The following is a 26,541-nucleotide window of genomic DNA, read 5'->3' on the forward strand; positions in this document are numbered from 1 at the left end:
GTGGCCTGTGAGTGCATAAGTGAGTTCATGAGTCTGTGTCCATGAGAGTGCAGGAAGGAATCTGAGTCTGTGTATGTGAGTGTGATGGGAGCACAAGTGCGTATCTCCAGTGCATGTGAGTGCGTGAGTAAGCTGTGTGACCTACCCACAGCTCCATGTTCATCGCACTGCTCGCTTAGTCCCATGCTGCAGTGAAGAAACAAGAGCCTCTCCCTCAGCTGCAGACTCTGGGATTCCTGGACCACATCACCCCCGGCACATGTTAAGATCCCCTGACTCAGGCACGGACATAGCCGTGTAAGGCAAAGGAGTGTACTGAAGCTCTGTGTGGCAAGCCAGCTCTTTCCAGAGACCGCCAGGCCATGGCTCAGCAAGGCGCCAGCTCCTGACAAAGAGGAGTTCTACTGTCCTGGGTGACTGCAGGTTTCCTGCACAGCATTCATAGAACAGGGAGGAACAACAGAGACAGCAAAGTGACATGGGCACAGTCCCCAAAGGCTGCACACACAAGCGGGAGTCTGTGGAGAGAGCCGTGGCCCGCTCAGCCGCAACAGCATTCTCAGGAGAAAGCCTTGCTGGGTTCAGAAGCACAGGGAAACCAAAGGAATGTTCTAAAAATACACAGGACACAAAAATTAAGAAAGAAGAGACGAAGATAAAAAGGCAGGAAACCTGGGGGGGGCGAAGGGTACAGCACTGGGGTGGAGAGACAGACAACAGGGAGGAGGTTCTGGTTCCATCCCCAGCACTGGGAAGAAAGAGAATGAGGGGGGCCAAGGCCGAGCTACTCAAAATAGCTGAGAGCTCAGGCTGAAGGCATTCACAGGCCATGTGGGGGAAGAAAGGAAGTTATCCCCTAAAAGATGGGGCTGAGGTGGAGATGGGCCAGGCAAAGAGAAGACCCAAATAGAACATACACAACCTGAAAGAAGGGGGACTCTTTGCCAAGAGGAAGTGAACCAGCATGGGAGGAGAATGAAGCAAAGAATGGGACAAATAGAACCACATCAGAGCGCCAGGTATGGTGTTACACACCTTTAATCCCAGCACTCAGGAGGCAGGTGGATCTCTGTGAGTTTGAGACCAGCCTGGTCAACAGAGTGAGTTCTAGACAGCCAGGGCTACACAGAGAAACTGTCTTGAAAAACAAAAAAACAAAACAAAACAAAAACAACAACAAAAAACCCAGAATGGTATACATAAAAAAGCCATACATTAATTTCTTTGTATGTTGATCAAAAACAGTTAATTCAAAAATATAAGAGTTCTGATGAAAAGTTTCTGCACCTCGATAAACCTGTCTGCCAGCGCAGCAATCCAGACCAAATCAAACTGAATTAGAAAATGCCCAGGTTTAATGGGCAAAATGTTCCCGGCTGATCTTCCAGCCCCCCAAAGAGGAGACAGGGAAAAGAGACAAAAAAAAAAAAAAGGTGTCTGTTTTCTGGGGGCGGGGGCAGTTTAAATACCATGTGGGAGTGGCGTTGAGCATCTCTGGGAGAGGGGTCTTATTTGTCGGGCTTTCTGAGCCCGAGTATATGGATGCCAGGGCTGGGGTGGACTCTAGCCTCACCTGTGAGCTGTGGGAAAGGCTCAGGTGAAAGAGAAGGTGAACATTTCCAGACCCCACATTAAAGACAGGACAAAAGGCCGGAGAGGGAATTCCTTTCATTCCAGTAATCAAAGGTGGTTCTCTGTGAGTTCAAGGCTACTGTCATCAGCACAGCAAGTTCAGGAGAACCAAAGATACATAATAGAGGAACCCTGTCTCAAAACAGGGCAGGGAACCCTGATTGCTCTTTGGGCTGACAAGGGAGGGGGATTTGATTGGGGGAGGGGGAGGGAAATGGGAGGCAGTGTGGGGAAGAGACAGAAATCTTTAATAAATAAATTTAAAAAAAAAACGCAAAAACAAAAACAGGGCAAAGAGCAGAAGTGCTGATGGATGCCTACGATCTCAGAACTAGGAGCAGAGGATCCTGAGTTCAAGCCCAGCCTGGACTACAAAGCAAGCTCCGTCTCAAAACAAACAAGAAGGAAAGGGAAAAAGGAAAGTGGAACAACTTCCGCTTCCAGGAAAACGGAGCCCAGAAAACACCCATAGGAAGACTCTGAAAAGACAGCAAGAAACTAGCCTGGCCAGGGACCCGAGGTAAAGAACAGACTGGGAACATCCACATTTATTGTTACCTCACAACCCAGACTGAAGCAGAAGAGCTAGTGCCGCAGAGGTGGAGACAGCCCCCACCCCAAAGCCTGCTCTCTGGAGTTCAGATCATGAAAGCAGCAGCCAGGGACAGGGCAGAAACCTAGGTGAGTACCAAGCCCCCAGGAAATAGTGTGGCTACCAGGCCATGCCAAACTCCCACCTCCTGAAACTGTAATAAGCCCCAAAGGCCCTGCCCAGATAAGAGCCAAAAGATGGGGAGCCAAGAGGGACAAGAAAATGAGCCCCTTCAGCAGCCCAGTGAGAATGGAAAGTGTCCAAAGAAACCTTCAGGCCCAGATGATTTCGCCGGAGAACCAAGGAAACATTTAAAGAGACACTAGCGTCAATTCTACTCACTCTCATTCGGAACGTAGGGGAAGAAGAAACACTTCTCAGTTCACTCTACAAAGTTTTTAGCAAACTACCCCAAGCCAGACAAGGATGGGGGGCGGCGGGCAGGGGTGAGGTGTAAACCTACATGAATACAGATACGAGAGGACCTCAACATAGTAATATTTGCACAACAGCAAAAGGGTCCTGCACATGCCTGGCCAGGTACACCCACTCCATGGGTGTGGTTATTCCCATGCCTGAGAAATCAGTAGCTGAACCCCTCAAACTCTGAAGCCAGGAAGTTCAAGAGAATCATAAGATACACAATAATAGACAACATTAATTTCTCCACATACTATCAATGAATTTGTGCACACCAAAATTATATTATTTTAAAATAATGAATTTCAGCTGGGAATGTACTTCGGGTACCTCTGGAGCTCTGGGTTTCATCCCCAGTAGCACAAACAACTGACTGATTGGTCAATTGATGAAGCAACCAAAACCTACCAAAACACGAACAGAACTTACATGCTGGAAAGCACAAGCAATTAAAGACCTACATAAACGGGGTGAGGCTGTTCGAGGACTAAAAGACTCAGACCATAACGATGCCAATGTGCCGCTCAAACTACTTTATACTTTTAACATATTTCCTGCCACAGGGCTGACAGGATTTCTCCGTGGCAGCAAATGAGGCTGCTCCTGCCTCCCATGGAAGACAATGAGGAAGAAGGTGGCGAGCCTGGGGAAATGGCACTAGCTGCTCTTGCAGTGGCCCTAGTTTCAATGCCCAGCACCCACACAGGCACCGGACGTGCACAGAGGACATACATGCATGTGTACATGAAGCACTCTAGTAAGGTGGAGAGCAATAAGGCAGCAAGTCCTCTTAACTGCTAAGCCACCTCATCAACCCAACATTTTAATTTAAAAAAATTTAAAATTTTAAAAATTAAAAAAAAAAACAAAAACAAAAAACCCAGAACTATGGTACAACCATACGCTTACACTACTACACAGCAATGAAACAGAATGGGCCACAGAGGATCCCAAACTAGCTGTGATTGGCTCAGAATAGTGACGTGATACAGCCAGTAAAAGCACACTTGGAATCCTGGATCCTGACCTTACCCAGGTGTGGGCTACACTCTGTTCAGTGCTGGGCAGTCAGCCTCGGAGCCACACGATCAAAAGGCAAACAACTACCACACACCACAGTGTGCTGTGTTTCGAAGCTAGGGTATTTGGTCTTATCTCACGCAACTTCTGATGGGTTTACTGCGAACCCTCAGTCAGAGAGCATCTGTACTGATACAGGCAACAACCTAGGTGCATTTCCAGGGAACTGTACCGAGTGAGAAAGGCTAATCCACTTACACACTGCATGGTTTCCTTATTTTAATGTCCGAGAATTGGCAAAATTATAGAAATCCAAACAGGCAGCAGTTGCCAGGGGTTGGGACACAGAGGGGTAGCAGTGGGAGCTATTCTCACGAGGGTGGAATTACTGTGCCCCCTGACCACACTGATGTCAGTGCCTTGACAGCGATAATCATTCTACGTTTTTGTGGATTGCTACCATCGGGGAACTGAATGAAGGGTACGCAGAGAACTTCTCATATTTCTTACATGAATCTACAGTTATGTCCAAATAATAAGAGAATTAGACCTTGCTACCAATGAAACAGTGACCCCTTCTCCAGACCCAGCGAACCTGAACTGAAAGGCAATGCCAGAAGTGTAAGGCACCTGTTGGTGGAGGGCCCCCAAGGACACTTTCAAACCTTCTGAATCTAACAGAGCCAGCAGGGTCACTCCAGGAATCTACTAGGGATGAGTTTTTAACTAAGACTAACATGCAGAAGAAGACCCAACAATGGAGCCCATCTCAAAGTCACTCTGACGGAACTGGAACTCTCCGGAGCATGCTAGGGCATGAGAACAAAGACGCTTTTATAACTGTTAAGAACGAAAAAACACTGTTTCTCAATCCACCAATGAGTAACCAAGAGTGAGGAGATTCATGGGAAAATAGAAAATAAAAATAGGTTTTGAATCCGTGGACATAGCAGAGAACAGGAGACAGGCTTGGGAAAGCCTTTGGTACTGAAGGTACCCTGGTTCACCCTCCACATCTTAAGTAAGAAAGAAATGTGCGTGCCATTCTCAAAGAGGATACTTTTCCACCAGGTAGGCATTTCCTGAACTGAGACTAAAACTGATGTGGCTGTCAAGCTAAAAGATGGATAAAAACTGCAATCCCTTCGCAAACACTGCAGCCCTGCCTTCTGCTGCTACGTCAGCAATGGAGGAGGGGCCACCCAAGCCCCCACTGCATCAGAAGCTATGGTGCTTTTCCAGCTTTAGAAAAGTCTTAAAGTGGCTCCAAATAGATAGGAGAAGAGCCATTCCACACAGAGCTAGACTAGCCAGGGCCGCAGCTGCTAACGAGGTGAACCAGCTGTCTGCGCATCACAGGAAACTGTACACGAGGTCTTCTGGACCATGGTTGCAATGAGAGACAAGGACGTGAGTGCCGAGAGGAGAATACAACACGGGGCAGCACTGACACAGCCCTGAAGAGAGCCGGCTACACAGCAAGCAAAAGCTTACTAAATAACACCTCTTGGGGGAGCTGGGCGGGTGACCTAGGCTAACTGGAGAAAGGGTGTGTATGTTTTCCTTAATGTACATCTGCCATGACTCATTCCCTTGGACTCCAGGTGATGTACGTGATCTGCAGGTTTTACTTGTTCCAGCAAAATACGAGAAAATGATGAGCAAGCAACAAGAGTCATTCATCTCTCCCCCCATCCCCCCACCCCAGAGCGCTTCACCGCTGTTTGACCCTATCTGAAAACAAAAGCTGGGGAACACAGGGTGCCACTCTACCCATACCCTTCCAGGTCCCAAAGAAATGACATAACTAATGGCAGTTCCGAACTAAGAACCCACAACCATGACAATGTGCAAATTCTGGACCAGGACCCAGCCCACCATACCACTGTCCACTGGCAAACAACAGCACAAACCACTCAGGAAATGGCTTTGGGGTTTTTATTTTCATGATGAAGAGGAAGACTGCCCTTAGTGGGAACTGGTGACAAGATAATGGGGTATGTGCATGGACAGAACCCAACCATCATCACAATGCTCTGAGAGCCAGAACTGGTGTGGCATCCTCTTCCGGGATACATGAAACTCCCAAGCCTACAGAAATATGGTCAAGACTCATTGCTTCTACTTCAACTAGGCATAAAACACAGAAGAAAAATATATAAAACAACAACAAAACAGGTATTATTATTATCTTTTCTTTCCCCAAACCCTACAAATAGTTTAAACCAGCAGCTGACAGTACCAGGTCTCAGACCACAGTCCAGGGCTCCTGGGGAACATACTCCTGGGGGAAATGAAGGGACAGTCACCTATCATTGGACCTTCTGAGATGCCTCGGACAGGAGCTCAACCTAGCCCCCTCCCTTTTGAATCACACAACTTTTCTCACCGAACGACATACATATATGTACCATGTTCTCTCTACTTGGGAATTATTTCACTCAGCATTTTAGGAATGCTTGTTACACAAGCTCTCCATCAGGCAAATGTTGCTTCATGGAGAAAGAAAATGAAAAAGACAGTAATAGATGCAAATGATAAAATGTATTTCACCAATAGCAACCTATACTTCACCTCAAAAACGATGCAAAGACACAGAGATTTACTGTGCCACATGGCTTGCCATGAACATTACTGACCATACTGTTGAACCACAGATCCTAACTAAGTAGATATGCCTTAAAGTAGGTGCCTAACAGATGTGTTTATAAGTCGCTTCAGTGTTAGACATACCAGTAATTGTCAAAACTCTGAAACCATGAGTAAAACTTCATACTGTGCCAATGTAATCCAAACTAGACACTATGATGGGATGATGCTCTAAAGTTATAGCTAAATCTCAGACTTCCACTATATATTCCAATGCCTGGACAATTCCTAACATAATAATTCAACCAGAGCATACACTTCATACCTGGCTAAAGGAAGTCCCCATTTATTTCAACACTGCACCTATACTATGAAAACAATCTCCTGCCTTCCCCGTGCTTACACACACACACACACACACATACACGCACGCACGCACACACTCCTCCACGTAACTGTGCTGCCACCCTAATTCACAGTATCTGATGGAGCACTCGTGGCTACAGACTCATCACCGAAACACCCAGATTTAAATGATACTCTACTTGTCCACTTGTATCTGCAGCATGCTGGAAGTGCGTAGCCAGAGCCGTCTCGTCCTGGAAGACTTCATTGCACTCCAAACATTTGAGACTGTGTCTACAGAGCTTGGAGGGATCTTCATCTAGGGGCATGGCTGGGCTGATGGGTGTGCTTGGAGGTGCAGAAATAACCGCTCCGGTGACGCCAGACTGGATTTTGGTTACAGTGTGTGTGCCAGCTCCCCCGGAGCTCTGCAGAGTGGAAGTGGTAGTATTGCTAGACGGAGACACTATCATCTGGTCTGCTGGGACCGGTTTTAGGATTAAGTGGGAGCACTGCATCACCACGCCTTTCTCCTTATGCCCTCGAGCATGGGAAAGGAGGCTGCATTTGTTGTAAAAAACAAGGTTCTTTGTACAGTGGTTGCACGTTACTTCGATGCGCACACTACGCCTGTCATAGTGCTGGCTCAGGCTCTTTTCCAGGGCAAAGGAGTCCCCACACTCCAAGCACTTATACCCACGCATCGGTAACGTGATCCCTGCATTGGCGGGAGGACTGAGGTTCGGGATGTAAACAGGGACTGGATTGACGCTGCTCAGCACCTTGTTGAAGGCTTCCACCACAGAACTCTGCAAGGTTGACACCACCTGGACTCGGGACACTTTTTTAGGTGGCTGGGAGGCCGCTGCATTGATTATTGCCTGCTTTATTTGTTGCTGAGGTTTGGTTAGCACTTGGCGGAGTTCAGAGGTGGCCTGGGCACCCTGAGGCAGAAGGTTAAGGTTGGCAAGGTGCACAGTCTTTGGCACGAGTTTGGCATTGGCCAGGCTGGATGCTGGCACCACAACGGTTTGCTGCTGGATGGCATTGGCAGCTTTGATGATGGCGCTGCTGGCACTCTGAACAGAGGCAGCAGATATGACTGTGGCTTTCACTGTCGTGTTGTTAGCGAGCTTCAGATTGATGACTTGAGACCCTGCCGTCTTGACAGCAGACACAGGAAGGAAAGCAGTAGCCACGGGCTTGATGGTGACCTGTTTGGGGGTCAGCTCTGCTGGGGAAACTGCACTGGTAACCATGGCCGTCTGCAGAGGTGCCCTGGGGGGAGAGGAAAGGACAGCAGCTGATGCTGAAGATGAGAGAAGCGACGTCACAGACGCCATCACGGATGCTGCCTGCTCAGAAGGCTTCTTCCCAGCGTCCAGATCCACTTCTGGCAACACTCTGGTCACTGTTCTCTTGATCTCCCCAGAAGATGTCTTAATGGTTTTGATACGGACTTTGGGGATTGCTGGGGTGGACCCCACAGGAGAGGACGGGGAGCCTTTGCTGCTGTTCTCACTGGATACGCTCCTAGGACTATCCGATGGCTTCAGGGATGCTTTCTTGGTGCCATCAATGAGATTCTGGGACTCAGGAGACTTATCGGCAGGTTTGGGACTGTCATTCACTTCCTTTGGTAATGGAGAAGCTTCCCTTGAGTTGGCCACAGGTTCTTTGCAGGAATCTGAAGCTGCCTTTTTAGCACTCAGTGCTGCGATGGCAGCTATGCACGAAGAAAGCTTGGACGATGACTTCGCTTTGGAAGATGTGACAGCAGCAAGGCCGGAATCATTCTTCTCAGAGCCCAGCTTCCCGTCAAGGACCCTGTTCTCAAGCATCTTCTCAGAGTTCTCCTTCAACTTATCCTCTGCTTTTCTCTTAAAAGGCTCATAAACACTCAGGGCTATGGAGTTTGTTTCTGCCTCTCTCTTGACTTTGTTTTTCTCTGCATGGCCTGATGTAGAGACACCAGTCTTGCTTGCATTTTCCCCTCCAAGGGACTTTAACTTATCGTAGTCCTGCTGGGAAGCTGAGCCCGTCAATACATTTGATCTGAAACTGGACCGTGTATCTTCCTTATCAGGAGGGTCGTCCACCTCTATCTTTTCATCATCATCAAACTCTTCAGCGCTGGAGATAGGGCTGAACTGGCTGAAGGCTGGGTCTTTAAGAGTCACCTCTGAGGTAGGTGCATCTCCTTTTAAGGACTTTGATCCATCCTTACCATAGCTGTCAAGAGAAGATGCTGTGAGAAACCCGTTATGCAAGCCATTGCCTGTGGAATTGTGGCCGTCTTTTTCAACTCCCTCAGAGGAGTCGATGTTTCGAACATTCTTCACAATCACACTGACGCCAACATCCGAGGATGAAGGAGTGTGAGAGTCATCATCCACATGAGCATTCTGCTTAATGTGGCTTTCATGGTCATCATGGCCAGACTCAATCGCTGCTTTGGGATCGACCATATCTGGTATATCAAATGCTGCCAAGAGGTCATCAAAGTCCGGGGTCTTCATATCCCCCATGGTCATGAATTTGATCAGATGTTCTGTTAAAGGAAGGGAAAAGAATTCCATCAGAAATTAACACTGATAATGAAGTCAGTCTTCTGAACAGGTCACAACACTAACACAGTGCTGATTATCGAGAAAGTGTGCAAGGCAACAACCCTACTTTGTGTAGAAACCTGAGTCAAAATGACAGCCAGAAAGTATAACCCAACACAATTACAGCCTCAAAGGGTATGCACAGGGTCACCAGCAGAGCTTTAGAGTAGCCCTGGCAAAGCACAGAAAATCTATTTAGTGTTAAAACCCAAAAAAGCTATTTACTACCAGACCCATCAGTTCTCATAAAAAGCTATTCCTCCAGATATTTTCATCTTGATAACATTTAACTCTACAAGCACAATTTGATAACTTCAGTCACCATCAGCTTTGGGATGCAACATTAACCGAAGATTACAATAAAAACAACTACAGACTTCAAAATTCATCCACAGAAGAATAAAAAGGCCATCTAAACCTACCACAGGGGGTCACTAAATTCATCTGGGATTTCTTTTCTTCTTAGTCTCTAAGGAAGTAATCCCATCCATTTTTAATTCTAGCTTTCTCTGCTGTGTTGAAAAGGGGATGTTCTGGGGTAAGACAGGGAGTTCTGGGAGAAAGGTAAATCAAGCCATAGGGTCGGCAGCGATGCCAACGCAAGCCTGCTGTGCTCTCTCTTCAGAAGACACCACTGGCAGATGAAAAAGAGTGGCCACGGAGGCATCGCCATCTCTGAACTGGCAGCTCCACCGCGGGGCTCTGTTACTTTCTGGAACACCCACTGCGTGCACACTCGCCTCCTGTCATATGTCATCTGAGTATAGGCTTGGTGGCACTCATCTTTGCATCATAAATGCTAAGGAATGAACAAGCCACACACAGGGGGCCAAAGCAAGATTTGTAACAGAATGTTTAAGCTCAGCTCTGCCACTCACTAGCTCTGGACCCCCAGGAAGCAACAGATTCTTTGGACTTGGCCCCACCGTCAGCAGTAAGCTGCCAAGAAAAGAAGGAAAAACAGAAAGGAGAAAGGAGAAGCAGTTAGCAGTAGAAGGGGAACAGGCCGAGGCTGGGAGCCCGCAATGGACAATCGATTGGCCTAGAGAACTTGCAGGTTTACATCCTGAAGCTCCACTCTTCAGGGCTTACTATGCTGCCCCTCTTTAAATCTGCCCTACTGGACTGCACATTTTATTGAAGCATTTACCTTTTTCCTTACACAATCTGTAAAAGGTCATGCACACCTGATGAGAGCAACAGTCTCATGATGAAGGTAAAATGCAACACAGATGAGGGTAGTTACCTAGGAAACCCTAGCCTTAGATATGCCACAGCTCAAAGACTCTCAGCATCTTCCTACTCCAGGGACAGATCTAAACGCCACTACTAAGACTCTGAGGAAACCCTCTGCTGAGGAAGAGACAAGTACAAGTTCAAGGAATGCAGAAACATATCCACCCCAGTTACACACACAGCTGCTGTTGTAATCGGCTGCTGGCCGGCACCTAAAAGACAGGCCCCGCCCACTTCAATCTCCCCCTCCCACCAAGGCAGGCAGATCAAATGCCTCCACTCCATCTCTCTCCCTCCCTCCCCCCACCTCTCTCTCTGTCCTTCTGAAGAGGCAGTCTCTGCCTCTCCCTCTCCTTTCTCCTGTGCCCTTCTATAACCCCTTGCTCTTATACCCTTCCCAATACCCACTATATAAACTCTATACTCTACATGGTATCTGTCTGTCTCTCACTGCAAATTTGAGGACATGAAAAACAAATCTGCCAGCTGTTACAGCCATATAAAAGGATCCACTAACTTGAGAACAGCCCTGATGTCACCCCACCTCTGTCCCCCAGCACCACACTGCTGCTGGGAACTGAACACCCATAATAAAGGTGCTCTAACCAAGCGGCTCCATGTTTTAGGTCTCCATTTTCTTTAAACTCAGTACATGGAATCAGGCTAGGGTTCAGTGGCAGAATGTTAGGGACGATACCCACCCAGGACCACAAAAATGAAAACAAACCAGGGGGCCCAGAATCATGACCCACTCCCCTTTCACTCAGCACTACAGCTGAAAGGCGGATCTTTAAAATATATAAAAGCTGGGGCTCAGGCTGCAGTCACCCCAGTGGTAGCAAGGTCTATAGTATCCCTAGGCTTTCTTCACAGGAACATGAGATTTGTGTCTCATCCTTTCTTTATGATGATGTAATCAAAAGACATCACAGTTTGCACACTGCCCATCAGAGAGCAATCGGTTCAAAACAACAGCAAGAGATAATTCAATTATTCACTGGGTGACAGGCCAGGACAGAAAATGATAAGAAATGTGAAAAAGGTCACCATAGAAACCAAACTTGTGTGATTGGCAGGTGCTCAGAAGTGCTGTGGCAGGTGTTCTTAGGTGTCTTCTTAAGAACCAAATCTACCCATCATTACCTTCTCCCGTTATACCTAAGGTCCTGCCTCTCACTCACACTTCACAGGGCTAGATCATCTAGACATAGACAGCCTGATGCCCCCACATTTCCCATGCTTTCCTGTATACTAAACTCAAGCACACCTAAGGTCCGACAGCGTCAGAAAAAACTGTGTCCTGTCTGGAACATACATACACATCCCTCAGGAACCTACCTGAGGTCCTACCTGAGAAGGTCCTACCTCACAGGAACCAGCCATGCCAGCCCCCTGTCCCCACCCCCCACACACACACACACACATAGTTCACCCTCTTCTCTTGGGAACAGTAAAAGAACACACACAAGGAGAAACAGTTGGGCGTTTTGCAGATTTCAAGCTTAGTCGCCAATGGCTCACCTTTCATCAAGCCTGATGCTAAGCTAAAAAGGCAAAGCAAACACAAAGGACAGTATACCACCATCTGAAACCCAAGACGGCTGTGGCGGCAGGCTCGCCTCTCCGGGTTGTATAACTAATGTAATAAATACCACCCTGTAACTTCATGCCTCTTTTTTGGTTGATAGAAATGTTCTTCAAACCCGCAATCACTTGTCCTATCACCTGACCCCCACACACACTCTGGAGGGCAAAAGCAAATGAGCGGGAGCTGCTCAGTACTCTGCATATGGAGAGGATGCCTCCATCTCAATTTCCCTCACTTTCTGCCCAGCCTTAAAAATCAATTCTCTCTTTTAAAATCATCAAAAAAAAAAAACCAGCCTTTTTAACTTTTATTACATTTATCTGCACATATATGCTTACGGATAAGTTCCTTTTTAAAGGAAGATCATATGCCTTCCTTAAAAAGACCAATGATCAGTCTGAACAAGGAAGCCCACGCCTTTCATCCCAGGAAGCAGAGGGAGACCGATCTCTCTGAGTTCGAGGCCAGCCAGAGTTTCATAGTGAAACCCTTTCTCAAAAAAAACAAAGATCGGGCTGGAGAGATGGCTCAGTGATTAAGAGCATTGCCTGCTCTTCCAAAGGTCCTGAGTTCAATTCCCGGCAACCACATGGTGGCTCACAACCATCTGTAATGAGGTCTGGCGCCCTCTTCAGGCATGCAGGCACACAGACAGAACATTGTATAAATAAATAAATATTTAAAAAAAAAAAAAACAAAGATCATTTATAAATACCCACATTTACATATAGCAGTACTTAATATATAAGGCCAAGAGAAAAATAGTAGGCTGACTTACAATTTTTATTTATTCGTTTATTTATTTATTTCGGGACGGGGTTTCTCTGTAGCTTTGGAACCTGTCCTGGAACTCACTCTTGTAGACTAGGCTGGCCTTGAACTCACAGAGATCCACCTGCCCTTTTAAAGGTGTGTGTGCAACACCACCACCAGTAGGCTGGCTGGTTTACATTTTTAAAAAGAAAGAAAAAAAGAATTTAAAAGTTTGTCCAGTGACTACTCTACTCCCTCCTGTGACACAGACAATTCCTTTCCTACTAAAGTGAAATCACAGGAAAATCTTTCATCTTTTTTGATACAAGCTAAGACTACCAAGTCAAAAGAGAAACTTTTTTTTTAAAAAAAAAACTATTTACCCCTTAATCATACTTACATTTTACAATAAAAAGTTGTTCAATTAAAAAACTATTTTAGCCAGGCAATGGTGGTACATGCCTTTAATCCCAGCACTTGGGAGGCAGAGGCAGGCGAATCTCTGAGTTTGAGGCCAGACTGGTCTACAAGAGCTAGTTCCAGGACAGGCTCCAAAGCTACAGAGAAACCCTGCCTTGAAAAACCAAAAAATAAATAGATAGATAAATAATAAAAAAACCCTATTTTATCTGTAATAAAAGTTGCTTTGCAATTTCCAACTGGAAAGAGTTTGTGGAGCATGACGGTACCTGTTTATAATACTGCTACTCTGTCAGTAAAGCCAGCCTAGCTCAAGAGATCCAGCCTCAAAACAAAAAGCCCTTCACTCACTCCTTTAATCTCAGAATTTGAGAGGCAGAAACAAGTGATCTGTATGAGCTCCAGGCCACCAGGCTTACACGGTGAGACCCTATCTCAAAAATAAATAAAATCAAAGAAAGGAAGAAAAGAAGCAAAAGGAAAACGGGGGGAGGGGACAAGCCCAAGTCAAGGCTAAAGGCTCAGGACACCCTGCCACTGAATGGGAATCCCACTAGTCTCACGAGGAAAGACACAGGCCTAGATCTAGTCACAGCTCACCTTATATAAACATGAAGGGGGCTAGAGAAGTGAGTCGGTGGATAAAGGCACTGGCTACCAGGCTGACCACTGAGTTCAGTTCCTGGAGCCAGCAAGGCACAAGAAGAGAATCAGCACCTACAGGCTGTCCTCTGACCGCGACATGTGTGCCCGAGAGAGGACCCACACACAAAAATAAATGAAATATAAAATAAATATTAAAGTTAGCCTGGCCAGTGCAGACATATCAGATTCCCCATAAAATGAAAAAACTGGCATTCCCCTTAATGAAAATCAGTGATTGCTATAAACCAGAACTGTGGTTTAAAGAAAGAAAAGTTGACAGACTGTCCACAGAGCTCTAGAAACTCCTGGTAAAGCTGATCACACAGGGCGTTACTCTCCTGTTGATGTGGTTGTATTCCGGTGTCGTGTTTCGTAAAACTGTTGGCTAAAAACCCACTCCTTGGTCCTTACCCTGTCAGGACTGTCTGCCTATGGCAGTCCATTTTCCTAACAAGTGTAACAATGTGCTGTGAAACACTGAACTTGAGATTGTGTCCTGTGCGTGGCATACAATGGTGAGTCAGTGGAGTTGAGGATTGTGAGCAGCTTATTATTATGTGAGGTCTTGGGGAAGACTTGCCAAGTTTGGGGGTGGAACATCACTTGGAATAAGTTCAAAGAGAAACAACACATGGCTCTCTTGGGTACGTGAACACAATGTATGACTCCTCAGAATTTGGGTACATGTTTTAAGAATTGAAATGTTTGTGTACTTTACTCCTCAACCAATAAAATCTCCGTTGTGAAAGAGTAAAAAAAAAAAAAAAAAAAAAAAAAAAGATTTATTTCACTGAATTTTCAAAGCAGCTAAACTAAACTAAAGGACCCAGCACACGGCTTATCGCTTTCCCTCAGCTGTGAAATATCCTCAACAGCACATGCTTGCATTACACAAGGTTTCAAATTTACCTCACTCCACCCAAAACTGAACAGTGTGCTCACACTCTATATACCCTGCCCTTCTCCCGCCTCCCTCCACCAATCTCCTGCCACTTGAGGATTTCCAGAGATAACCAACCACACGGCAAGGCTTCAAGCAAAAAGAGGAAGAAATCACACCTCTTACTCCAGCCAGCCTCTTGCTTCTACTTGACTTCCTTTGGTCTCTAACTCCCTCCCAACACCACAGTCAGTGTGGTTTGTTCTCCTGTCACCAGAGGAAGCACATTGTTTTGGCCACAAGTCAGCTGATACCAATTGCCCAGACAGTGTTCTTCTTTCTTAGTTACAATACTCCTGATTTAAGCCTGACAGACATGATCTTCAAATTGCTTCTGGAAACACACACGAGGGGTTGCTCACTAAAGTCACTAATCCCAACCGTGGGAAACACAGGCACGCAACCATCCCAAGCCCTTCCCTTCGGTTAGCGACACTTTTCTGTCAAGACTCCACAAACAAGCCCTGTCGTACCATTCTTTGGGAACAGCAAGGAAGATGCCTTCCACAGAAGCAAAGGCCCAGACAAACTTTAGCCCTCCCCAGAGGTCACCAATGCTAGGCCCACTTGCCCTCCTGCCCTCTCTAAGGGGGCTTTCCCCTCCTCTACTGGAAAGCACAGGCTGGCCGCTAGTGCTTTTTCCAGCTGCTGGGTGAAGATCCTGAGAAAGGAAGGCCACAAGGGGCCAAATCTTCTATCTTCCTTGTTAACTCACCCAGAACGAAAGCTGTTTCTAATCCTTCCCTTTTCCAGACTCCACCCCCAGTCTTTCTACTGTTAACTCAAATAAGTCACCAGGCAAGGGCTCTCCCAGGCACTTCCTGCCTCCAGTCAAATGTCAAAGGGCATCTGTCCTTTCATACTTGGTCCTTCGGGTCAGTCCTCTGGTGAGCCTTGTCTCTTCCTGTCACTAGTCCCATTGGTAGAGAGAGCTTACCCGACAACTCAGGACTTGTGTCCTTGTCACGCTGCCTCTATGGCCCAACCTCAACACAGGTGAATCCCACAGCTTCCCAGCCTTTGGTAACCCACTTTCCAGAAAACCCAGTATAAGAGAATTTGGGGAAGGAGAGAATGACAAACCTGTTTTGTATTCCAGACTCAGTAATTTAGAAACAGAGTCCTACACATCTGTGAAAACCCAAGCAACTGACTAGTACACAGTGTATACCCTGCAAACTAAAAAGAAAAGAAATCAAGCCAGGTGATGGTGATGTGTGCCTTAATCCCAGCACTCAGGAGGCAGAGGCAGGTGGATCTCTGTGAGTTCAAGGCCAGCCTGGTCTACAGAGTGAGCCCCAAGACATTCAGGGAAACCCTCTCTCAAAAAAACAAAACAAAAAACAAGCAAACAAGCCAAAACCAGAAGTGAAGAGGAGCGCGAAGCCGACACACATCACAGGTGAACGGCACGACGCAGCGTGGCAGAGGTCACTATGGGACTAAAAAGAGGACCCAGTACAGATGCTGTTCTATGCTTGGTGGAAAAACTAGAGAAATCTCAATAAAGGTTACCAGGCCTATACAATGACAATCTTCTGCTGTTACTTAGCATATTATAATTAATACAAGACACTTTAGGGGAAATTGAGTAAAGGCACAATAGAAACTCTATTTTTACTTTTTAGAAGTAAAAATTATTCTAAAGTTAAAAAACAAAAGCCGCAGCTTGCAAAGATCTGAAGCATGACTGCAAACTCAAGGCCAGCCTGGGCTACGAAGCAGGACCCCATCTCAAACAGGAAACTCCAGGCCCAGGCTGTGTGATCTGGCTGCGCTACACACTCTAACTACCTGATGACTAGCTTGGTCCCCTAACACCTCCCTGAATGTCCCTGAGTTCAGCAGACTTTATATCACCGTGCCGAAGACACGAAAGGTTTACTTCTGCACACAGTGTGTTTTAGCCCACAGTCTTGGACTTCATTCATTCTGGGCCTGTGGGGGCAGAAGCCTGTGGAAGAAGCACTCACCTCGCAATATCTAGGAAGCAGAGACAGGATGCCGGCACTAATGGACTCTCTCCCCTCCTCCCCTCATTCCTCCTGATTCCCACCTCACGATGCTGTTGCCCACATTCAGGATGGATACCTCCTTGTTTAGTCTCTCTGGAAACTTCCCCAGAGACATACCCAGAGGTTGCTAAGCATTTCTCAACCCCACTCACACTGGCCATCTGAACAGCAACACAACCTTCTTCTCGACAGGTACACCCAAAATGCATTCTACCACTGAACACAGGCTGTACCTTCCTAATCTGGAAACTCAAATCCCAAAATGCTCTCACCCCCAAAGCATTTCGAGCATCAGACATATACTGAAAGTTCTTTTGGCATCCTAAGATTTGGGGGTTTTAAGATTAGAAATATAACAGTCTAGATTGCAAGGAGCCATCCCCACCTGGTGGTAGAAACTTTAGGATATGCTGAAGGGCTCACTGCCCCGCTGGGGCACTCTTTAGAGGTGCTGGAAATCTCAGGAGGGGACTAGCTGGAGCAACTAGGTCATTGGGGTATGTCCTTGAGGACACTAGCCTCTTTCTCTACTTCCTGGTCCCAGGGCTGGTGGCTTTGCCCCAATGACTCCTGCCGTGAAGTTCCTCTTCCTCCTCATAGGCCCGAAGTAATAGGGCCATGGATAGAAAAAAAACCTCTTTAACCATGAGCCAAAATAAGCCTTGCTGCTACGGAGCTGAGTATCTCAGGTACTTCATCACAGGACAAGCTGACCACCCTGGGTGTTCACACCGAGTATCACAGAACCCACAGGGTTCAGAGTCTGAGACACTTCTGATGTCAGATACTTGAGGAAGGGATATCCAACCGACACCCCAGATCTACTGCAGAAAGTACATCACAGTTAGAAAAGGGCTGGAGTAAAGCAGTGCCTAGCACGGTGGGTGGAGGAGCCAGTGTGACCTCAGTGCCAATCAAAGAAACTGGAACATATACACACATAAAATAAGAATAAACAACAGGGTAAGAGTACACATTGGACTACAGGATGGGTAAAGGTCTTTGCAGGAATCTGTGATGATCAAACACATGAAAGACAGTAAACACAAAACTCAAACAATAAGGACCAATGCTAAGAGAATTAAGGAGGCGGCTACCTTTTTCATTCATCCCATAACCGCAGAAAGACCCAGGCCTACAGTCTCGATCATATTCTAGACCACGACTGTGATGCCCGGTCAAAGATCTGGCTTTGAGCAAAAAAAAAAAAGAGACTGAAGAGACATCATTCATATATGGGGGACTGGGAATGAGAGCCAGATGAACCATATGGGCCTCAGCAGAGATCAAAGAGAGAGGCTGCAACACAAGGAACCAGGCCACCAAGTCAGACCAGAGAAATGGATGAAGATGCTCAGATAGTGGGCACAGCAGAGCTCCCATCTCTGCAGCCCCTAAACCATGATTAAATTACAAATTTACAGAGGCATATTCCCTCAGCATACACAAATGACCCATAAGCCGCAGCAACAGGCATGCATGTGATACAAAGACATACAATGCAGTCAAAATATTCATGCACATTTTAAAAAGTACTTAAACCACCACCTCCCAAATTTTAAAAAAATCATGCTGAGGGAACACAAAAGGCAACAGCAACTCAGACCACAATGAATGCAGGAAACAGTGAATTACAGCCGCAAGTATGCAATAAGAAGCCACGAGTTCACGTGACATATCTGACTGAAGAAGTAAAATGACAAAAGCAAATGAGGACAGAATAGCTTAGCAGGTCAAAGGGCACCCCTTGATCCCACCGAAGAGGAGAGAACTAACTTCTAGAAGCTGTTCTCTGTAGCCGTCTGATCTCTGTGCCATGCATGTACACCCCCTCAGCTACCCCTAGCACATGCACATCATGCTCACAAACAGTAATAATTGTTTAAAGTTGACTTATCTCCTGTGCAGAATTACAAGTCTGTGGAAGAACCTAGATTCCATACCCAGCACTACCAAAAACTAGGAGTGACTCGCCTTTAATACTGGTATTTAGGAGGCAGAACTTCACAAATAAGTTCCAGGTCAGCCAGATCGACACAGTGAGACCCTGTCTCTCTCTCTCTGTCTCTCTCTCTCTCTCTCTCTCTCTCTCTCTCTCTCTCTCTCTCTCTCGGATTTTAAGACAGGGTTTCTTTGTGTATCTTTAGCCATCCTGGAACTCACTCTGTAGACCAGGCTGGCCTCGAACTCACAGAGATCCGCCAGCCTCTGTCTCCCCAGTGCTGGGATTAAAGGCGTGTGCCACCATGCCTGAATGAGACCCTGTCAAAAAGACAAAACATAAAACAAACAAAACTAACCCATAAATAAGCAACATAAATAATGAAACCCACTTATAGAAAACATTACCCACTTTTAAACAATTACACACTTTCTCCCAGAGTAAAGTATGGAAAGAGGAAAAAGGGGAGGGGTAATTTCACAGTGTAGATATCTGTTAACACTACCTTGCAAGGCGACCAAGGCCAGCATTAAGCAGGACAAGTCACGTTTACAGTGTGTCTGGGTAAGAACGGCACATTATCTCACACAAGCATGGTGTCTAGCTTAAGTATCAGACAAATGATACCAAGGGACACTCACAAAATCCCTGACCATTCCTCAAAACTCTCAGGGTCATCACAATTAGGCAAGCCTGAGAAACAGTCAAAACCCAGAGGAGTCTACAAGATTTGAGATTGGACGGCTCCAAAAAGAAAAAGGACATGAGGTTAAAAGTGAAGGAAATCCACAGAAAGCACGACTCTGGTTCACTCTTAAGCAATCTGGATGTTATAAATAGTTAGGACAGGGAGCTTGAAAGAGCAAGGAGTTCTAGGTCAAACCAAGCTGAAACCACAACATTCTTTCCCAAGAAAGGTGGGTAAAGGGCCACGGAAATAAGTAAGGCGGCTAAAGCCAGGCATTGCTGTGGTGTGTGTGTGTGTGTGTGTGTGTGTGTGTGTGTGTGTGTGTGTGTAAGGTAATGAAGGGGATGCGTGGATTAGAGTTCACAACAGCCTTGACCAAATACATAACATAGTGAGTTCAAGGTCAGCTGGTGCTCAGGAGGTGGGTCTCAAAAGATTAAAGGAGGCCAGGTGTGGTGGCAGAGACCTTTAATCCCAGCACTCCCAAGGCCAAGGCAGGCTGCTTCCTCTCCGTGAGTTTGAGGTCCTCCTGGTCTACATAGCAAGTTCCTTCCAGACCACCAGGGCTATACAGAGAGACCCTGCCTTAAAAAAAAATAAAATAATAAAGGAATGGGACTGGTCAGATGGTTCAGTGGTTAAGAACACCATCTGCTCTTTCAGAGGACTCAGAATTTAATTCCCAGAACCCACACAGTGATTTATAATTTGTAAATTCAGCCCCGGGGATCAGATAACTTCTGGCTTCCAAACGCACCATACATGAACACAGTTCAAAGACATATGTCTGCTGTTTTAAGATATAAACAGCACAGGCCTTTAATGCCAGCACTCAGGAGGTATCGGGTGGACCACTGTGAGTCCAAGGTCATCCTGGTGTACGTAGCAAGTTCCAGACCAGCCAGGCCTTATGTAAAGAGATCCTGCTTCAAAAAACAAAAACAAAATAAAATACAATGATATAAACAAGTAACCTGGGTCTGTGGATGTATCTCGGGGCACAGCACTTACCTAATATGTGAGATTCTATCCCCAGCGCCTCAGAAATAAAAATAATAAGTAATTTTTAAGTAGCTGCTTAGGGGCAGGGCCTTGGGAGAACCAGGGGCAGTGAAAAGCATAGGTTTTCTCCCTGAGGCAACCATCAGATGTCCAACCCTGATCAGGGATGAAGATGCTGAAAACCACCAAACACACCCTTCAAATGATTTATTGAGTAGTGTGGATTAAGTCTCAGCAGGCACAGCCAAGTATATTCTAGGTGCCGAATGGCACAGCAATGGAATGGAGTCATGAGCAAGGTGAGACAAAGGTGCAATGTGGGAGGAGGGCAGGAAGCAGCTGCTTCCACAGGACTGGGAGCTTCACCCGGCAGAGCTCAGAGAGTCCTCACAGGCAGGGCCTCAGAGGCAGCAGAAGAAAACAAAGCAGGGGCAGAGGGAAGGAGCTGGGGAGGATGGAGAGGACCTCCTTAGGTTCCCAAAGCCAAGGAGCTTTACAAAGAGGAACCTGGAAAGTCACTGCCCGTTTCCTCCACAGAAGTCAAAGCCATGGCAGGGCCCTAAGATGATTTCTAGACTAGGAGACACAGCTCTGGTGGAGAGATACTGGGTTCTCCAGGGGAACCACAGAGAAGCCCCCCAAGGACAGTCCCCACCTGTTGGTGTAGCTCCCTGCAGGTCCTTCACGTTCCAATCCCTGAAGCCGAGCAAATGGAGGGGCATCCGGTGAAAATTAGATAGAAATAAATGAAAAGCAAAAGGTAGGAAAAAGAAGAGAACACATGCCCCCAGATGTTAATTAATACTGCAAACACATTAGCACCCCTGGAGAAAAAAAAAGGAAGCTATGAAGGAACCTCCAGAAACAAGTATTCGTGAAATAAGTATTCATAAAACCTGGGCTGAGGGGCAGGGATAATGACAGGATCAGAGAAACAAGGGTCTCTGAATTTAGGGTCAGAGATCAGACCCTAAAAAAAAAATATGAACAGTGGGCAGTATAGTGGTTTGAATGAAATGTACCCCATAAGCTCTGGCATTTGAAAACATGGTGCCCAGTTAGTAACACTGTTTGGAGAGGCTTAGGAGGTGTGGTCTGCAGGCAGGCTTTGAACGTTTAAAAGCCTGCATCATTTTGAGTTCCTCTCTGTGCTTCCTGTTTGTGGTTCAAGAAAAGTCTTTAGCTCTCAGCTTCTACCCCCAGCCTACCTGCTACCATGTCTCCCACTGTAAACATGAGGGGCTCTTATCCTTCTGGAACCATAAACCCAAAATAAACATTTCCTTTTATAGGCTGCCCTGGTCGTGATGGAAAGTAAATAACACAGACAATAAGAGAGAAAAAGATGGCCAGCAGTAGTGGGGCATGCCCTTAATCCCAGCACTTCAGAGTCACAGGCAGGCGATCCCTGTGAGGCAGCGTGGTCTACAGAGTGAGTTCTAGAACAGCCAGGGCTGTTATTCAGAGAACCCATCTCAAAAAAACCAAAAAGCAAAAAAAAAAAAAAAAAAAAAAAGTATGAAAATCACAGTTGAACACAGCTAGCCTCGAGTATTCTAGAAAATAGAAAGTACATGGAGTAGGATGTCACAGAAATGAAAGGAATGGCTTCACAGTCAAGGCCAACTTGAAGGGGTCAGCATGATGCCACCAGAGAAAATGCAGGAGGCACAGCAACATAAGCAGTTCGATGAAGTCTTTGTAGTGTGTTGGTCCCCTCGTCCACCTGACCTGCCTGCCCTGGCAACCTGACAGCCCAGCAAACAAAGCAACACAGCACATGGCACAGCCCTCTCTGGTCCCAGACTTGTCCCACACAGTTGTAAGGGGTGTTCAGGTGTCATCATCAAGTTGGCCCCACAACAACCAAGCATGCGTGGAAACTTTGCCCAGACAGAGGTCCCACACCCACCCATGCTCTGGGAAAACCACCCATCTCAAGCTCTCAATTTACTCTTTATTTGTGCAATTTTGTTTTCTTTAGAGTGGGGGACTGTTTTGGGGGGTGTTTTGTTTGTTTGCTTTTGAGAAGAGTCTCACTATGTAGCCCTGGCTGGCTGGATAGAAGGTCTCACTATGGAGAAGGCAGCTAGGGTAGAGGGCAGGATGTAGAAAACACAGGGAAGCTGTCCTGGATGGAGACTCTAGCTATGCAGGCTCCGGGGAAGGCTTGCTCTGCTCAGATCCCAGTGCTCTCAGGGGTCCTGCCCAGCTGATCTCACTGCCAGTCCAGCTCATGGAAATCCAGGCATGCTGCCCAAGCCTAAAGACATCTGTATTTAGACACTGGCAAGGAGAGAGACTACCTGGGAAGAAGGCTCTGGTCCCTGGGTGAACACCAAGCCTAGCCAAACAGAGCATGATTTAAACCTTTTAAATATTTAGGTATATGGTATATACCTTTTAAATATTTAAATGTCCATTTTAAATATTTAATTATACCGTTTAAATATTTAGCCATCTGCTCTCCATTTGTGCTCTTGCCCTAGGTCATAAGAAGACCAAGCTGGCAGGGAGACCATTGCTATCATTGTCCCTATGAGCCTTACTTAACGCATCAGGCAGAGGCCACCTCTTATTCCAGGACACACAGTAAGAGGCAGAAGAGAGTTGAGTATCCATGTCTTCCTCCTCTTCGGTCCAGGCTTATCACATGGACATCAAAATCAAGTCCAAACAGAAGAATGACAAGTCAGTAAGAAAACAGACCAAAAGGTTAAAATTAACTACCTATGGGAATTATGAATGGAACATTCTGTTCGTTTTTTAATATCCATACATGCATTATTCCTACCCAAAAAAAATGTGTTGAAAAGATACCTAACAAGTTTAATTCTGTATCTCTTCCTTCCATGTGAAACACTAAAAAAACACTGCTCATGAGCCTCATTCATTCAAAACACTATGGGGAACTCTTGTTTTTTCCTGCACAAATGCAAATTCAGCTCGTGAATAATTCGCCCTAGAAACCCCACCCCCAGCACCTGAGTGTTGTCTCAAAACTGACAAGTTCTGTTATTTGTCAGACAATGCTAAGTACCCAACACCTCAGAAATAGATTTCAGGTTGCAGAATTAAACTTCATGATATGTAGAAAGATTATTAGAAACATGCTCTCCCAACTTCAACATACTTAAAACTCATTTACCCAGTGAGGGTTTTTTTTTTGGGGGGGGGGGGGGGGCAGAGGGATGATAAAGGGAAGGAGGTGAGAAGGGAGGGAAAGATCTTAGATTATTTATAAACCAGAAAAATTGCAGAGTTTGAAATCATCTATTGTTTAGACATAGGACTGCACTGGTGTTAAGCTTACCAAATCTAAAGCCCCCATAATGAACTGTTAATATGAATCCCCTTTTAGAGCAAGCCCAAACCAGGCGCCAAGGAAAAATTCAACCTAGAGAATTTTTTATATATCTTCTCAAGTCCTAAGGGAAAAACAGAAAAACACAGCGGCAGAAGCATCCGGATCTCTATGAGAAGACCTGGTTGCTGCTCAGTAGTGGGCCACCCATACCTTCTGTGTCTGGCATCCTATGGATAGGACAAGGTGCGCAAGCTAGTAAGTATGAATCAAACCATACAACCATCTATAGAGAGACACCCAACAGAAGCCTCTGCCAATGGCCTCAACCGTCCAGATAGAAGGAAAAGGAAGGGAAAGGCTCAGGTAATTTCCTGGACATGCAACAAGTCCTTTTCTCCAATACTGAGTTTTACAACACTTAAAAGGCCACAAGCTCCTAGGATTCAAGAGGTTATCAAAGCCTTGAAAAATACATTTGTAAGATAGATACAGCCGGAGAGGGACCTTTGGGGCCTCCCATAGCGGACAGGGCCCAAACCAGAGTTTATTTGAGATAAAGGAAATGGGAGGGGAGGGAAGAAGGGAGAGACACAGAAACAGAGACAGGGGAGGGAAGGGGCCTAGGGCTTGCCTTGGCAGGAAGAGAGCAATCTGGAGTGGGAGGAGCTTGTCTTTTAATAATGATAGTTTCTAAAACACCCCAAGGACGGAACAAAATTGAATTAAGGGGATTAAAAAAAAGCCCCCCAAAACAGCTAGTAGGCTAGCTCTGTTCATAAAATTCCAAGGAATGCCTGAAAATCTACCAAGGAGTTAGCTTCAAATGAGAAAGTCAGAGGGAGATCAAAGCCGCAACAGGGTCAGTTTGATCCTTTTCTTAAGGAGGAAGGAGACTGGTATGCATACACCCAGCAAGTTACGACTCTAATACCCAGACTGAGCAAGAGTTCCCGGCTGGAGCAGTAACAACAGTTCTCATCGTCCTACTATTTAAACTCCGGACAGAAGGAATTCTTTCCATTTCCATTCTCAATGGCAAGGTGAAAATCACGTGTATACTTTTTTTTTCTTTGGTTTTTTGAGACAGGGTTTCCTGTCCTGGAACTCACTCTGTAGAACAGGATGACCTCGAACTCACAGAGATTCACCTGCCTCTGCCCCCCAAGTGCTGGTATTAAAGGCGTGAGCTACCACCACCCAGTTCACGTGTATACTTTTGTGCATAGGGATAGGCAGGTATAGTGGTTGTTATAATCTGCTGGCCTGGTCTGTCACCTGGGTACTCTGTCCCTTTAAAAGGCAAGCCCCTTTTAAGCCCACTCCCAACCCCTCTCTTCTGCCTCCTGCCTCCTAGATCTCTTTCCCTTCTCCTGTGGAGGTAACTACTACCTCTCTCCCCTCTCTTCCCCTTCTCCCCTTCCCTTCCCCATCCATAACCCACTAAATAAACTCTATACCCAAATTCTCTCTCTGCATGATGTATCTGTCTTGCACTGGCTTGGGGGACCCGCTACTGCCCCTCGTGGGTCCGGTCCCCCACCACCTGTTTATAAATGATAACAGTGGTGAACACCTGGTCCTAGCACTCAGGAGGCTGCTAGCCAGACTATACAGCACGACTGTCTCAAAGAAGAAAAATAAGATGAACAATTAAAACGTAAGGGCTGAGCGGCAGCAGAGCACCAGGCAGACACTGGGAGACGAACTCCTCTGTGCTCGAGTCTAGATAGGGGTTCCACTACCCCACTCCCGAAGACTTCAATCACAGGCCAGGAAAAGGCCTCCACCAACCTGAGGAACACTGTCTTCATATTCCTGAAGAACCAGAATTTAATTTTCAGGTATCGCTCAAGGGATCTACAGGTAGGTAAAGGCAGGGGCCATTCTCCCCGTGGAATCACAGCTCTCTGGCTTATGCCACCAACAGCAAAAGGCAAACCCTTCAGACATACACAAAACATTAAGGCAACCATTTCACAGGTAGCCACTTAGGTCAAACAATATCAATACATTAAGTAGTAAACACTTGGGCCCAAAACTGGATGCAGCTTCCCAGTTACCTCACTTCTAAAAGCTAATCATTAACTTAATAAGAGGGAAATAGTCACTGATGTCTAAAGCAGCTCACAGAAACTTCTAATTAGTGTTCTCCCCCCTTTGAAGTACAAATCAGAGCGTGCTGAGCCGATAAGCTGCAGTGTTGCCTCAGTCCTTGGGCAAGCCCATGCCTCATGACACCGTGTGCACGGAGCACTTCAGAAACCACAAGCCGCGCATCATCCTCTCTCCCGCTTGCGGCAGGACCCAGCTCCTACCCCTTCAATCTGCTGCAGCCAGGGTGATCCTGCATCCTGCATCCTTCCCAAGCCCCAGTTTAGGACCGCCCAGCCAATGAGCATGGCCGTTCTGTCAGCCCACTCTGCACTCAGTCACCGCAGGCAGCTTAACTTACCCATTTATTTAAATGTATTGCACTTTCTTCAGCTGAAATTGTACAATATGTTCTTTGCCAAAACTCTAAAACCCAGCAAAAGGCCCAGGGGGTGACAGTTCATGTGGGAGAAGTTCTGGTAACATCTGGGATAGAGAGCATGAGCGCAAACATGCATGCCATGTAACACCACAAGCTCTGCGCTGCTGCTTTGTATGAGACAGGATCTCTCTCCATTTCTGGGGCTAGCCTGGATTGCTGTCCTAGCTCAACCCGAGTGCTGAAATTACATCACAGAGCTTTTACATTTCAACAAGTCACAGGCACAGTTCGGACGTCAGAAGGCTTCCACCATGTCATAACACTC

General features: G+C 46.3%; 1 protein-coding gene across 9 annotated transcripts in view; it reads right to left on the reverse strand.

Annotated features, from left to right (window-relative positions):
* Znf532 (zinc finger protein 532) overlaps positions 1–26,541 on the reverse strand; it is a 98,316-nt gene that overhangs the window by 48,401 nt on the left and 23,374 nt on the right. For all 9 annotated transcript variants that reach the window (XM_041639184.1, XM_041639183.1, XM_041639179.1 and 6 more), the window contains one exon: positions 6,799–9,149. In XM_041639184.1, coding sequence (XP_041495118.1) covers positions 6,799–9,132 — 2,334 coding nt within the window. In that variant the 5' untranslated portion in view covers positions 9,133–9,149. The remainder of the gene's footprint in view (positions 1–6,798; positions 9,150–26,541) is intronic.

Source organism: Microtus oregoni, unplaced genomic scaffold (genome assembly GCF_018167655.1).
Source record: "Microtus oregoni isolate MIOR12 unplaced genomic scaffold, Mior012 000057F_ref0000458, whole genome shotgun sequence".
NCBI lineage: Eukaryota > Metazoa > Chordata > Mammalia > Rodentia > Cricetidae > Microtus > Microtus oregoni.